General features: G+C 42.2%; 1 protein-coding gene across 1 annotated transcript in view; it reads right to left on the bottom strand.

Annotated features, from left to right (window-relative positions):
- Nucleotides 1-12,369, bottom strand: part of LOC135218386 (cell division cycle and apoptosis regulator protein 1-like) — a 184,240-nt gene that overhangs the window by 137,604 nt on the left and 34,267 nt on the right. Inside the window, exons 2-5 of the mRNA XM_064254676.1 lie at nt 5,383-5,776; nt 4,813-5,054; nt 3,785-4,005; nt 2,301-2,553 (exon numbers count right to left, since the gene is read on the bottom strand). Of these exons, the coding sequence (XP_064110746.1) occupies nt 2,301-2,553; nt 3,785-4,005; nt 4,813-5,054; nt 5,383-5,766 (1,100 nt within the window). The 5' untranslated portion in view covers nt 5,767-5,776. The remainder of the gene's footprint in view (nt 1-2,300; nt 2,554-3,784; nt 4,006-4,812; nt 5,055-5,382; nt 5,777-12,369) is intronic.

Raw genomic sequence — 12,369 nt, 5'->3', positions numbered from 1 at the left:
TTCCATTATCCTCTAATATGGATGCAAAGTACTTGAACTTCTGTACTCTCTCTATTTCTTCCCCACCCAATCTTACGCTATTTCCACTATCCTCAGTAATACTGGAACATATATTCGGTTCTTGATCTGCTTATTCTCATTCCTCTCTCCTCAAGTGCTGCTCTCCACCTCTCCAACGTCCCCTCAAACTTCTCCCTCCCCTCTGAACACAATACAATGTCATCTGCATATAATATGCTCTATGGCACTGCTTCCCTAACATCCTTGGTCATTACATCCATCACGATGTTGAAGATGAATGGGGCTAAGTGCCGACCCCTGGTGTAATCCAACTCCTATCTTAAATCTATTTGTCTCTCCAACACTACTTCTCACTCTAGTACACACATTCCTGTACATCTCCTGAACAATTCTGACATACTTTTCTGGCACCATCTTCTCCCTTAAACATCTCCATATTTCTTGCCTTGGCACTCTGTCATAGGCCTTTTCAAGATCTATGGATACCAGATGCAGGTCTCGTTGTTTTTCTCTGAATTTCTCCATCAGCTGCCTTATGCAAAATATTCCATCTGTTATGCCGCTTCCCGCCATAAATCCTAACTGTTCCTTCCCTATTCTCACTTCCTCTCTCAGCCTGCCATCTATTATTCTTTACAAAATCTTCAACATGTGAGACATTAGTTTCATACCTGTATAATTACTGCATTCTTGGACATCCCCTTTACCTTTAAATATGGGTATCAATATGCTTTCCTGCCATTCTTCTGGTATCTTTTCTTGTTCAAATATTTTTACCATCAGATCATACAAGGCTTTCCAAACTTCAACTGGGATTAAATCAGGTCCTGTTGCCTTCCCATTCCTCATTCTTTTTAAGGCTCGTATCACTTCATCCCTAGAGATCCCCATCAACGTTTCCATGTTTACTTGTCCTTCCTCTCAGTCTTTCATTTTCTTCATTTAGCAGTTACTCGAAATACTCTTTCCATCTTTTCAGGATGTCTTCTTCCTTTTTTTAAGACAGTACCATTCCTATCTTTCATTTGCTTAATATGGGTGATGTCCTTCGTTCTTTTATTTCTTACTTTTGACAGTTTGAGCATCTTACTCAACCCTTCCTTAGTTTCCAGTTCATTATAAACCTCTTCATATGCCCTTGCTTGAGCTACCACCCTTTTTACTTATTTGTTTCTTTCTCTTAATCTTTCTCTGTCCTCCTCAAGCTGTCTCTTCAAATCTCTTCTTTGCCTCTCTTTTACCCTTCACCACTTCCCTCTCCTCCTCCCCTCATCACCAGCTCTCCTTTTCCTCCCATACTATTCCAGATGTTTCTCCTATTATCTCCTTTCCTTTCCATGTCTTCTAATTACTGCTGCATTATGCCTCCACCATTCTCCCACATCTTCAATTCCCAAATCAACCTCTCCCAGCACTCTTCTCCTAAACTTTCTCTTCTTACCATTATTCCCCCTAACAATTTATATCACTTGATTTTCTTTATCCCATTAGTTTTCATTTTCTTTTCTCTTTTCATCTCCAAATCCATACAAAGGAGCCTATGTTGGGGGGCACATTCTTCATTTCCCCAGACAGCACTACACCAACACCATTCATACCCTGCTCATTTGCCTCACTATAGATTAGCTTGTAGCCATCCCCCAGTTCTTTGGCTTTATTACCCTTCCATCGAGTTTCCTGCACACACAAAATATCCACTCTCTTTATCTTCATCAACTCTGCCAACTCTCTTCCTCTTACTGTCATAGACCCGATATTGAGCTGTCCTATTCTGATCACATTCAGAGCAAAATCTAACTATTTGGATGAATTCCTAAAATAGCTAAATGTTGCTGAATTGGCTACCAAGATTTTAGGGTACTTCACCAAAAACATTAGACAAAGTATAATTGCAAAAATTCAGCTTCTGCTGAACTGTGTTAACAACACCAGCCAGCAGAAACAACTCATGTTTGTGTGGTGTTGGTTCCTCTCTCCCCAAATAGTGGGCTGGGTATCACCTGACCAAAACAAACTAGTGCTACTTTACTGCAAATTTAAAAAATTCTAGCTGCCAATGGATTTAGAAACTATAGCTGTGTAACTATACTTAGTAAGTTGCATACATAAAAATGACAAATTAATTCAATTGATGACAAAAGACTGAAGTGTCTACAGAAATTTAAGACTGAATTTGGCCTATACGAGTGATGGGGTTGTAGAAAACAAAGAATATAAACTACTTGAGGTATTTCTAAATGCAATCAATTTCTGGATTTGAAATGGAAAACTTTACTTACATATGTAATAAAATCTTAGGAACTTGAACATTATATCTAGGAACTACTCTCATTCTTCGACGAGGTGGGGAACGCGACCGCCCTCTACTTCTACTTCTCTTCCGACTTTCTCTCTTTTCCTCTTTCTCTTTTTCACTACGGTCACGTTCACTGTCCCTCGCTGTACGGCTGCGTTCTTCCCGTCGTTCCCGTCTAGGTGATCTTGGCCGTGGGCCTATACCTCCTCGACCACTAAAATTTCCAACTTGTGATTCTAATAAAGAAATAAAAAAGGAGGGAGAGCTATAATGTCCTCTAAGAGTTTAAATTTATCAAATTTTCTTACTGGCCATAAAAATAAAAGATTCCCAATAAAAAACAAGATTCATTTTATGAAAAGAAATAAATTATGTAAAATACAGCCACATTCCTGTAAGAAACTTTATCAAATAATATCTAAGCCTTAACCATTATCAATGAAGATTATTCCACATTAATTCTTCCATTGAAGAAGTAGTACAATACTAATAATTTATGACTACAAACCAAATAACACAATGTCATACTTCTTACAATGTATTTGTAAAAAAAACTTTATTGATAAAATAGCACATAATACCTCAAACATTCGCGAGCTTACGTTCGAGAATCTGTCGTGGATCAGGAGGAATCGAAAATGTTTGGTACAAGTCCCTACACATGCTAATATAATGCTTATTAATACATTTTAAATCCCTAAATATGAGCAAAATCATGCTCCCAAAGCACTTTAATTTCATTTAAAAGTTAGCCTAATACATTACCCTTAAAAACAAAAATAAACCGTCGACATAAATATAGAGTACAGTATCACCTAATGGATATTTGCTAAACTAGCACATTTACAGTATGATATACTAATGTTAACCCTATACTAATTCATTGGCTGCCATTTTCTTTAGCCCTCACAGTTAGATAAAACCGTGTAACGAATGGGACTGTAGATTTAATGACTAACATTTTCTTCGACATTGTCATGATGGTAAACTATGTAACATGTCAAAGAAGTCATATTACAAAGGTACAATTAAATAAAATACAGAAAACGTACTGTGAAAAAATCCCGAATGCCAATGAGTTGGATTCCATCAAAAATTTTGTGAATGAACTAATCCAGAAATGGAAATGCACGAGGCACAACTGTACAATACGTATTCTATTTAGGAATTATTTATTACTTTATTAAGATATTTCATACTACAGTTTTATGAGTATTATAATCATTGGGCTTATTCAACAAAACCCAGAATTACAATAATAAACTTTAAAGGACTGGACGTCACATTTTGTTGCTATAAAAATACCATTAAATAAAAGTCTTCAATAAAAACAAAAGCAACCAATAAATTTCTGCCAACAGAAAAATTACCAAGCTAAAAAATGTTGTAATATAATACATACACTAAAGAATATACGTATTAAACAGAAATTTGAAAGTCAAGAAAAACTTTAATTACAAGACTAACCAGATGTGAAATTTGGTGGAGGTACAGCATTGTAAGATCCCCCACGACTGTTTATTTCTCTAGCAGGAGGACCACTTCTACTTGGGGTCTGGGCAGGGGCCACAGTGGGCCCTGGAATCACTTGAACGCGGTTGGCATTCCATTTAAATGGCATATTAGGATTATAGGTAGCTTCCACCAATACCCTATCACAAACTTTCGGTGCCTGACCTTTGACACAACTGTAGAAGAAAAAAATGATCATAATCACAAATATGTTAATGAAATCTTGTATAAAAAAAAATGAGGAACAACATATATAAAACAGATTGAGAGAAAATACAGGGGATAGAAGAATCTTTATATTCTAATGCAACCGCATGTACTCATCATACCGCCCTGGTTTCTACAATTGGAACAAAATAGGAATTGTATTGCAAAACCACAATCAACGATCCATTCTCATTATTTATTTCCCGACTTTATCAACTTTCTTCCAAAGCCTCCGTAACCACATTAACTTTTATTTCATTGTAAAAAAGATTTTCAGAATAACTTCAATGTATTATTACTAGAAATATATTCCAACCTATCATAGTTTTAGAATACTTGAAAATAATTTTACTATTCATTACTGAAAACTTAAATTATAATTTAAATCAATAAAAGATTTCATTATCAGAATGCAATCCAATGAGACTTTTGGATTATTTAATATATTTTAATCAATCAATAAGATTTCTTTTGCACAATCATCTGAAATCAGAGATCAAACAATTTTTATTTTGTCTTCACCTGCATTCATTACACACTGGTTGAATATGTAACCATTTGAAAGAAATCCCTTTAACCATAGGTTAAAACTCTTAATCTATATTATAACAGGGCCTTTGCTGTCAATGTTCCCTTTAAAAATGGAAAATATTTGGTCCTTTTACAACCACTACTGCAAGATATAAGCAATTGAAATGGATTGAGATACTTAAGTCTTGTATTTTATAAATAATTCACAGTATGAATGAACCAAAGTTCACTCATATCTATCTTACCTGGTCTGGAAGAACACATCCTCATCAACAAATCCAAAGTCAGCACAAAGTTTTGTTATGGTCCCAGTGAATACACGCTGTTTCTGAGGTTGTTGGGCTGCATTGTTGGTAGTGAGATTAGTTTGTAAATTTGTTTGTATATTATTTGCAATACTATTTCCTAAATTGTTTGGAGCAGCAGGGGGATTAAAAGCACCTGGAGGAGCAAGAGCTCTTGGTGTTGGGTATGTTACAGCAGAGACCTGAAAAGAATTTATAGTTGGGTATGTTACAGTCGAGACCTGAAAAGAATCTACAGTAAGACTTCACTTTGCTTATGCTCCAAGGAACTGCAAAAAATTTTAAGTGAAAACAGTGAATAAGATTTTTCATTTAATACCAGCTTAGATATAGGCCAAGCTCTCGGTGAAAGAATTTCAGAGGCACATTCCTCATAAACTGGCAGCAAAAACCTCATGATATTGCAAGTATAAATCTAAGATAATAAACAAATTTGGGTATAGTAAATTCACTTAATTATCCAGATCAACAGGCCCCCAACCCCCAAAAACGACCAAAAAAAAAAGTTACCTGAGGTTGTATCTGAGGCTGAATCTGAGGCTGGATTTGTGCACTAGTCATCTGGGCTGGATTAATAAGACTAGGAGGTTGTAGAGCCTGACATGTGATAGGAGGCTGTCCAATTAGACTTCCACCTGTAGTTGGTTGACCTATGGTTTGCTGTGTTATAGTGGGTTGGCCCAAAGTTTGTAGTCCACCCAAGCCTGGAGGCTGGATAATACTCTGCTGTACAGGAGCATACTGAGGTTGCTGTGGTGCTCCTCCTATCACAATTTGCTGAGTAGGTGCAGATGGATGCTGGCCAAGGAGCGATGGCTGCAGTTGAGGTGTGGGAGTTGTCTGCGGCCTCTGCTGCCATGGTGGTGGTGCTTTCCCACCACCAAATTGTGCCATCCTCCCTCACCTGCAATAAAACAAAAGTGGAGTTTTTAAATCAAAATTATTGAAAAGGGACTCCACCAGATTCAAAATTACAACATGACACCTTACAAAAACTGTAAGTATATATAGTGCTGTACCTAATATCAAGAAAAATTAAGACATGGTAGCTGTTCTAGTACACTGGTAGGAAGTGCAAGGTAATGTACGAAGTACACAGAATTAATTTTCAAACAAAACATATTTTTTCTAACATGACAAAAACTAATTTTAAAACTAACACCATATAAAATCTCAAAAGCAATAAATTGCCAATTGAAAATGGAAAAATAAATTTAAGTCATAGGGCAGGCACTGGGTCCTACGAGGTCACTTAAGCTGAAAAGCGACTGAGAACAAAAGGGTTTAAAGGTGAAACTAGGTGAATTGCTTTTGTACTATGAAACAATCATTAGGAGAGGGTGGAAAGAAAGATGGAAGACAATATGAATGGAGACTGTACAAGGAATGAAAAGGGCTGCATCTAAAGGCCGTAGGGATACTGTAAAGAACTTCAAGTAATGCCTTCAGTGCACAGAGTGAGGAGCACTGATGGCACTAACCCTTACAAAGCAAGATGCCAATTAGCATTCTGAAGAAAAGTAACACATGCAGAGTACTGTTTTTACAAGATTTTGATTTCTCAAACCAAATGGCTGTGGTTCGTATCTGTTGAGCTTAATACTACCTAGAAAAACTTTCTGCCACTTAGGTTCCATAAAGCTAGCATTAAACCACTAACTTCTCAACTCACCCTCAAGCAGGTGACCCTTAGCAATTGTATCCCATCCTGGTATTTCACTCGTGTGCTTTCCCAAATCCTATAACCACAGTGTCTGTGTGGTCCTCCATAATTGTAAAAAAATAAGGGGATACAGTATCGCTTGAAACTGTTCATTTGTTATAAAGTGAATATTAGTAACATTCTACATAAACTCATTAAAATAACAATTTGTCGAAAATTGCATTTTTCTTAACTATCTAAACCTGAGGTCCTTTAACAATAGGAATGTAATCAGCGGCAGCTGGAACCAGTCATAAGCTTGAAACAAGGAGGTTCGATAGTTAACTGCTTGTCCAATAGTCAACTGTCCTGGCCGACTGAGAGGTGAAACTTCACTTTGCTTTAGGCTCATGAAAACAGAGTGAGGGGTGGCATGAGGTGGGACTATGTGTAAAGGACCTCAGGTTTGTAGAGTTAGGAAACATACAATTTTCGACAAATTGCTATTTATTCCGATACGTAATACAGTGGACCCCCCGTACTCGCGTTCTCCAGATTCGCGGACTCACACATTCGCGGATTTCTCTGGGGAACGTTTCCCTGCATTATTCGCGGAAAATTCACGCATTCGCGGTATTTTTCTATGACAAATATCCACAATTCCTGTTTTTTGATGAATTTCATCATAAAATGATATTGTAATGATACAATTAAGTTTGTTCATACTTACCTGGCAGATATATATATCGCTGTATTTTTCCGAATCCGACAGAATTTAAAACACTTACGACACACGCAGTGGGAGTCAGGTGGTTAGTACCCATTCCCGCGCTGGGAGGCGGGTATCAGGAATCATTCCCATTTTCTATTCATAATTTTTTTATTTCCACTGTCTCCTGAGGGAGGTGGGTGGTACTGATTGTATATATATCTGCCAGGTAAGTATGAACAAACTTAATTGTATCATTACAATATCATTTTGTTCATGAAACTTACCTGTCAGATATATATATAGCTGAATCCCACCTTTGGTGGTGGGAGTAAGACAGAATAGAAGATTTTAGGAAACATATATATGCAGATATTGATATCTTGATTCCTTACCTGTTAGCATAGCTGACTTCGTGGTTACTGCCGCGTAAGTCTGCTTGTGCTACTAGAGTTGCAGCAAGGTAGAAGACCTATATAGCTGGTGCACTCCAGATGATCTGTCAACAGAGAGACCACGACGTGACTAGACCATTGACCATACAAATGAGGGCAACGAAGTAAAAACCAAACCACCTGGCGTAGCCTACCAAAAGTATCCACATAGACTAAGCTAATGGAAGGGAGATCCGCCGCAGGCGGTCAACCCCACAACCATAACACAAGTTAAAAACTCACCTAAACCATTAAAGGATAGGATGAGCGCTACCTCCTGCCCCAAAACAGTGTCTGCAGCGACGTATGGTCCAGAGCGAGTAAACAATTTTCGTATGTTGCTTTCACCTCCCGCAGTAGTGTGAAGCGAACACCGAATTGCTTCGCCAATAAGTGGCGCCCAAAATGTCTTTGATTGCCATATTTTTGTGAAAAGCCACCGAAGTAGCAATAGCCCTCAGCTCGTGGGCTTTCACTTTCAGAAGCTCCATGTCACTTTCACTACACTTTTCATGGGCTTCCTTAACCGTACTTCTTAAGAAGAACGCCAGTGCATTCTTCGACATCGGAAGATCTGGTTTTTTCACAGAGCACCACAAGTTCTCCGAAGAACCTCTGCATGCTCTGGTTCTCTGCAAATAAAACTTGAGAGCCCTGACAGGACACAGGACTCTCTCAGCTTCAGGTCCCACTAGCTCGACAACCCCTTGATCTCGAACGTTTCTCGGCCAAGGTTGGAAGGGTTCTCGTTCTTTGCTAAGAACGTAGGACTTAAGGAACAAACTGCACTATGATCCTTGAACCCAATATGCTTGCTTATGACTTGAATTTCGCTAACCCTCTTCGCCGTCGCCAGAGCGGTTAGGAAAATGGTTCTTCTTAGTAAGATTCCTAAGCGAGGCTAAATGGAGCGGTTCAAAATTTGGACTCGACATGAGAAACTTCAGTACCACGTCTAAGTTCCACGATGGTACTTTAGGTTGAGAACTTTCACAGTCTCAAATGATCTAATGAGATCGTGAATGTCTCTATCATTCGCTAAGTCGAGTCCTCTATGTCTGAAGACCACAGAAAGCACGCTTCTGTAGCCTTTAATCGTGGGAAAACGGCTAGTTTCTTTTCGCTTCTTTCCTAAGGTGAAGAAGGAAATCTGCTATCTGGCTCACAGAGGTTGAGGTGGAGGAAATGCCCTTCCTTCTGCACCAACTTCTAAAGACAGCCCACTTTGATTGGTAAACTGCGATTGAGGAGGGCCTCCTTGCGGTGGCAATCGCCGTTGCCACAGGTCTTGAAAAACCCCTCGCTCTGGCCAACTTCTTGATAGTCTGAACGCAGTCAGACTCAGAGCGGGGAGGTTTTTGTGGTACCTCTCGAAGTGGGGCTGTCTGAGTAGATCTTTCCTTAAGGGGCAGAGTCCTCGGAAAGTCTACTAGGAAGGACATCACCTCCGTGACCAGTCGGCCGCTGGCCAGAAGGGGGCGATGAGGGTCATTCTCCGCTCCTTCTGATGCAGCGAACTTCCTCATTACTTCCCCGAGGATTTTGAATGGGGGAAAAAGCGTAAATATCTAGTCCCGACCAATTCCACAGTAGGGCGTCTACTGCCACTGCTCCCGGGTCCAGAACTGGGGAGCAATACAGCGGAAGTCTCTTCGTTCGGGAAGTTGCGAAAACGTCCACATGAGGACGTCCCCACAGCTTCCATAGCGCCTGGCATACTTCCTGATGAAGGTCCATTCCGTCGGCAGAAGCTGTCCTTGCCGACTGAGAAGGTCCGCTCGCACGTTTCCACGCCTGACACAAACCTTGTCAGAATCGTGACGTTTTGCGACTTCGCGCAAATCAGGATATTCCTCGCGATGACGAACAGAGAATGAGAGTGAGTTCCCCCCTGTTTCCTGAGGTATGCCAAGGCTGTGGTGTTGTCCGAGTTTATCTGAACCACTTTGCTGGAGACTTCCTCCTCGAAGAACCTTAGAGCAAGGTAAACCGCTGAGAGTTCTTTTAGATTGATGTGCCAGGACACCTGTTCCCCTTCTCCAGGTGCCTGACACTTCTCTCCCTCCCAGTGTTGCTCCCCAACCCGTGGAGGACGCGTCGGAGAACAACACTAGGTCGGGGTTCCGAAGCCTGAGCGAAAGTCCTTCCGCAAGCTTCTTTGGATCCAACCACCATTTGAGGTGCTTTTTCACTTCTTCCGTCAAAAACAAGACCTCTTCTAGATCCTGTTTGCGTGACCAATTGCTTGAGAGGAAGAACTGAAGTGGTCGGAGGTGCAACCTTCCCAGAGAAACAAACTTCTCCAGTGAGGAAATGGTCCCCAGCAGACTCATCCATTCCCTCACCGAGCACGTTTCCTCCCTAGAAAGGCCGACACTTTGTCCAGGCATTGAAGTTGTCGCCCCTGGGACGGGGACGGAAAAAGCGAAAAGCCACTGAGTCCATCTGAATCCCCAGATAGACTAAGGATTGAGAAGGAGTCAGATGCGACTTCTCGAGATTCACCAGAAGTCCCAGGGACTTCGCTAACGACAGAGTCGTGTGAAGGTCCTTCAGACACCTGTCTGGCGATGAGGCTCGAATAAGCCAGTCGTCTAGGTAGAGAGAGATCCTTATTTCCGCAAGATGGAGCCACCTCGCAACGTTCTTCATAAGAACGGTGAACACCATCGGCGCCGTGCTGAGACCGAAGCAGAGTGCCCTGAATTGGAAAATCTTCCCTTTCAGGACAAACCGCAGGTATTTCCTTGAACGGGGATGGATGGGGACGTGGAAGTATGCGTCCTGAAGGTCTAACGAGACCATCCAATCCCCCGGTCTTAAAGCTGCAAGCACGGATTGAGGTGTCTCCATCTTGAACTTCTGCTTGGTAACGAAGCGATTTAGACTGCTGACATCCAGAACGGGGCGCCACCCCCCTGACTGCTTCGGCACTAGGAACAGACGGTTGTAAAACCCCGGAGAACTCTGGTCGAAGACCTGTTCCACTGCCTGCTTCTCGATCATTTGATCTAGTAGATCGTGAAGCACTTTCCGCTTTTCTCCCTGATACGACGGAGACAAATCCTTTGGTGTCGAAGACAGCGGGGGTAACATCAGGAAAGGAATTCTGTACCCCTTCTTGACGATGTCCAGAGACCAAGCGTCGGCACCTCTCTCTTCCCAAGCTTTCGCAAAATGTAGAAGCCTGGCTCCTACCGGTGTCTGAAGGACTTCCCTCTCACTTCTTGCTCTTGGAAGGAGCGGGAGTCTTGCCTCTGAAAGAGCCTCTTCCTCGAGGGGCTGGCTTCGAGGAAGAAGCGGATCGAAAGGGCTTCGACTTCTTCAAAGCAGAGGACCCAGAAGACGAAGACGTAGTAGGCTTCCTAGAAGACTGTGCCAGAAGGTCTTGAGTTGCTTTCTCCTGAAGACTAGCAGCTATGTCCTTTACCATAGACTGGGGGAAGAGATGTTCTGAGAAAGGAGCGAAAAGAAGATCCGCTTTTTGCGCTGGTGAGACCGACTTTGCAGTAAAATTGCAAAAAGTGCTCTTTTCTTAAGCAGTCCCGTGCTGAAAATGAGCAGCTAATTCCTCAGAAACCATCCCTGACGGCCTTGTCCATGCAAGACAATACACTGGACAGCTCCCCCAGACTGATGGAAATCAGAACTCCTGGACCTGGCATCCAATACTCCCAGGCAACCAGTCAAGAAAATTAAAGACCTCTAGTGTCCTGAAGAGTCCTTTAAGGTGAAAGTCTAACTCGCTATGTGTCCACGAGACCTTCGAGGAAGACAAAAAAGATCTTCTGGTGGCGTCTACAATGCTACCAAAGTCTCCTTGAGCTGAGGCAGGAAGCTTGACTCCGACGTTTTCTCCCGTCTCATACCACATACCAGCTTTGCCACCGAGTCTTGAAGGTGGTAAAGCGAAAGAAGTCTTGCCGAAGCTTCCTCTTTTCCATCCAATCATGGACCTTTCTAAAAGCTTGCTTCGTAGAAAGCGACTTCTTCATTCTCACAAAGCCCGAGATCTTAGCAGCTTTGGAGACGAAAACTGAGAGGGAGGAGTACGTGGAGCTTCAGGTTGGAAAGTGTCTGCAAAGACTGACTGAAGTAAACGAGTCAAAACCTTGTAGTCCGTCGAAACTGGAGCCAACTGCTGTTCTTCATCCACTTCGACGAAAGCGTCACTAACTTCCTCTTCAGACACTGGAGAAGTCGGCAGGAAGTAAAGAAGAGTCCCGAGCTTTCTCAAAAGAGAAAAGAACGGCGAACAGGAAGAGTTCCCGCCTCCGCTTGTGCTTGCGGAAGTGGAAAACTGACGTCGTAGGCGCGCGTTTGGCGTCCGAAGCCAATCTACTGGCGCCGACAGACGCGCGCTCAAAACGCGCAGGTGTACACCTGGGCGTCCACTTGTGCGCGCTGAGCGTCCAACTGGTGCGCGCCGAGCGTCCACTGATGCGCGCCGAGCGTCCACTGGTGCACGCCAAGCGTCCACTAACACTCGCTGAGCGTCCACTGGCGCTCGCGAAACTGCACCGAGTCACGTTCGGCGTCCACAAAAGCGCGTTTGACTTTCACAGAAGCGCGCTCGGCATCTAAAGAAACTCGCTTCTTATCCACAAGTTTCGTAGCAGCGGAAAACAACCGCTTCACGAGAGCGAGAAACGAATTTCTCGCCTCCTCTAGAAAGTTGCTGGGGAGCAGAACGAACTCTAGAGGGAGACTCA

Source organism: Macrobrachium nipponense, chromosome 9 (assembly GCF_015104395.2).
Source record: "Macrobrachium nipponense isolate FS-2020 chromosome 9, ASM1510439v2, whole genome shotgun sequence".
Taxonomy (NCBI): Eukaryota; Metazoa; Arthropoda; class Malacostraca; order Decapoda; family Palaemonidae; genus Macrobrachium; species Macrobrachium nipponense.
The sequence above is the reverse complement of the archived record's forward strand: the minus strand, read 5'-3'. Positions and strand labels throughout refer to the sequence as shown.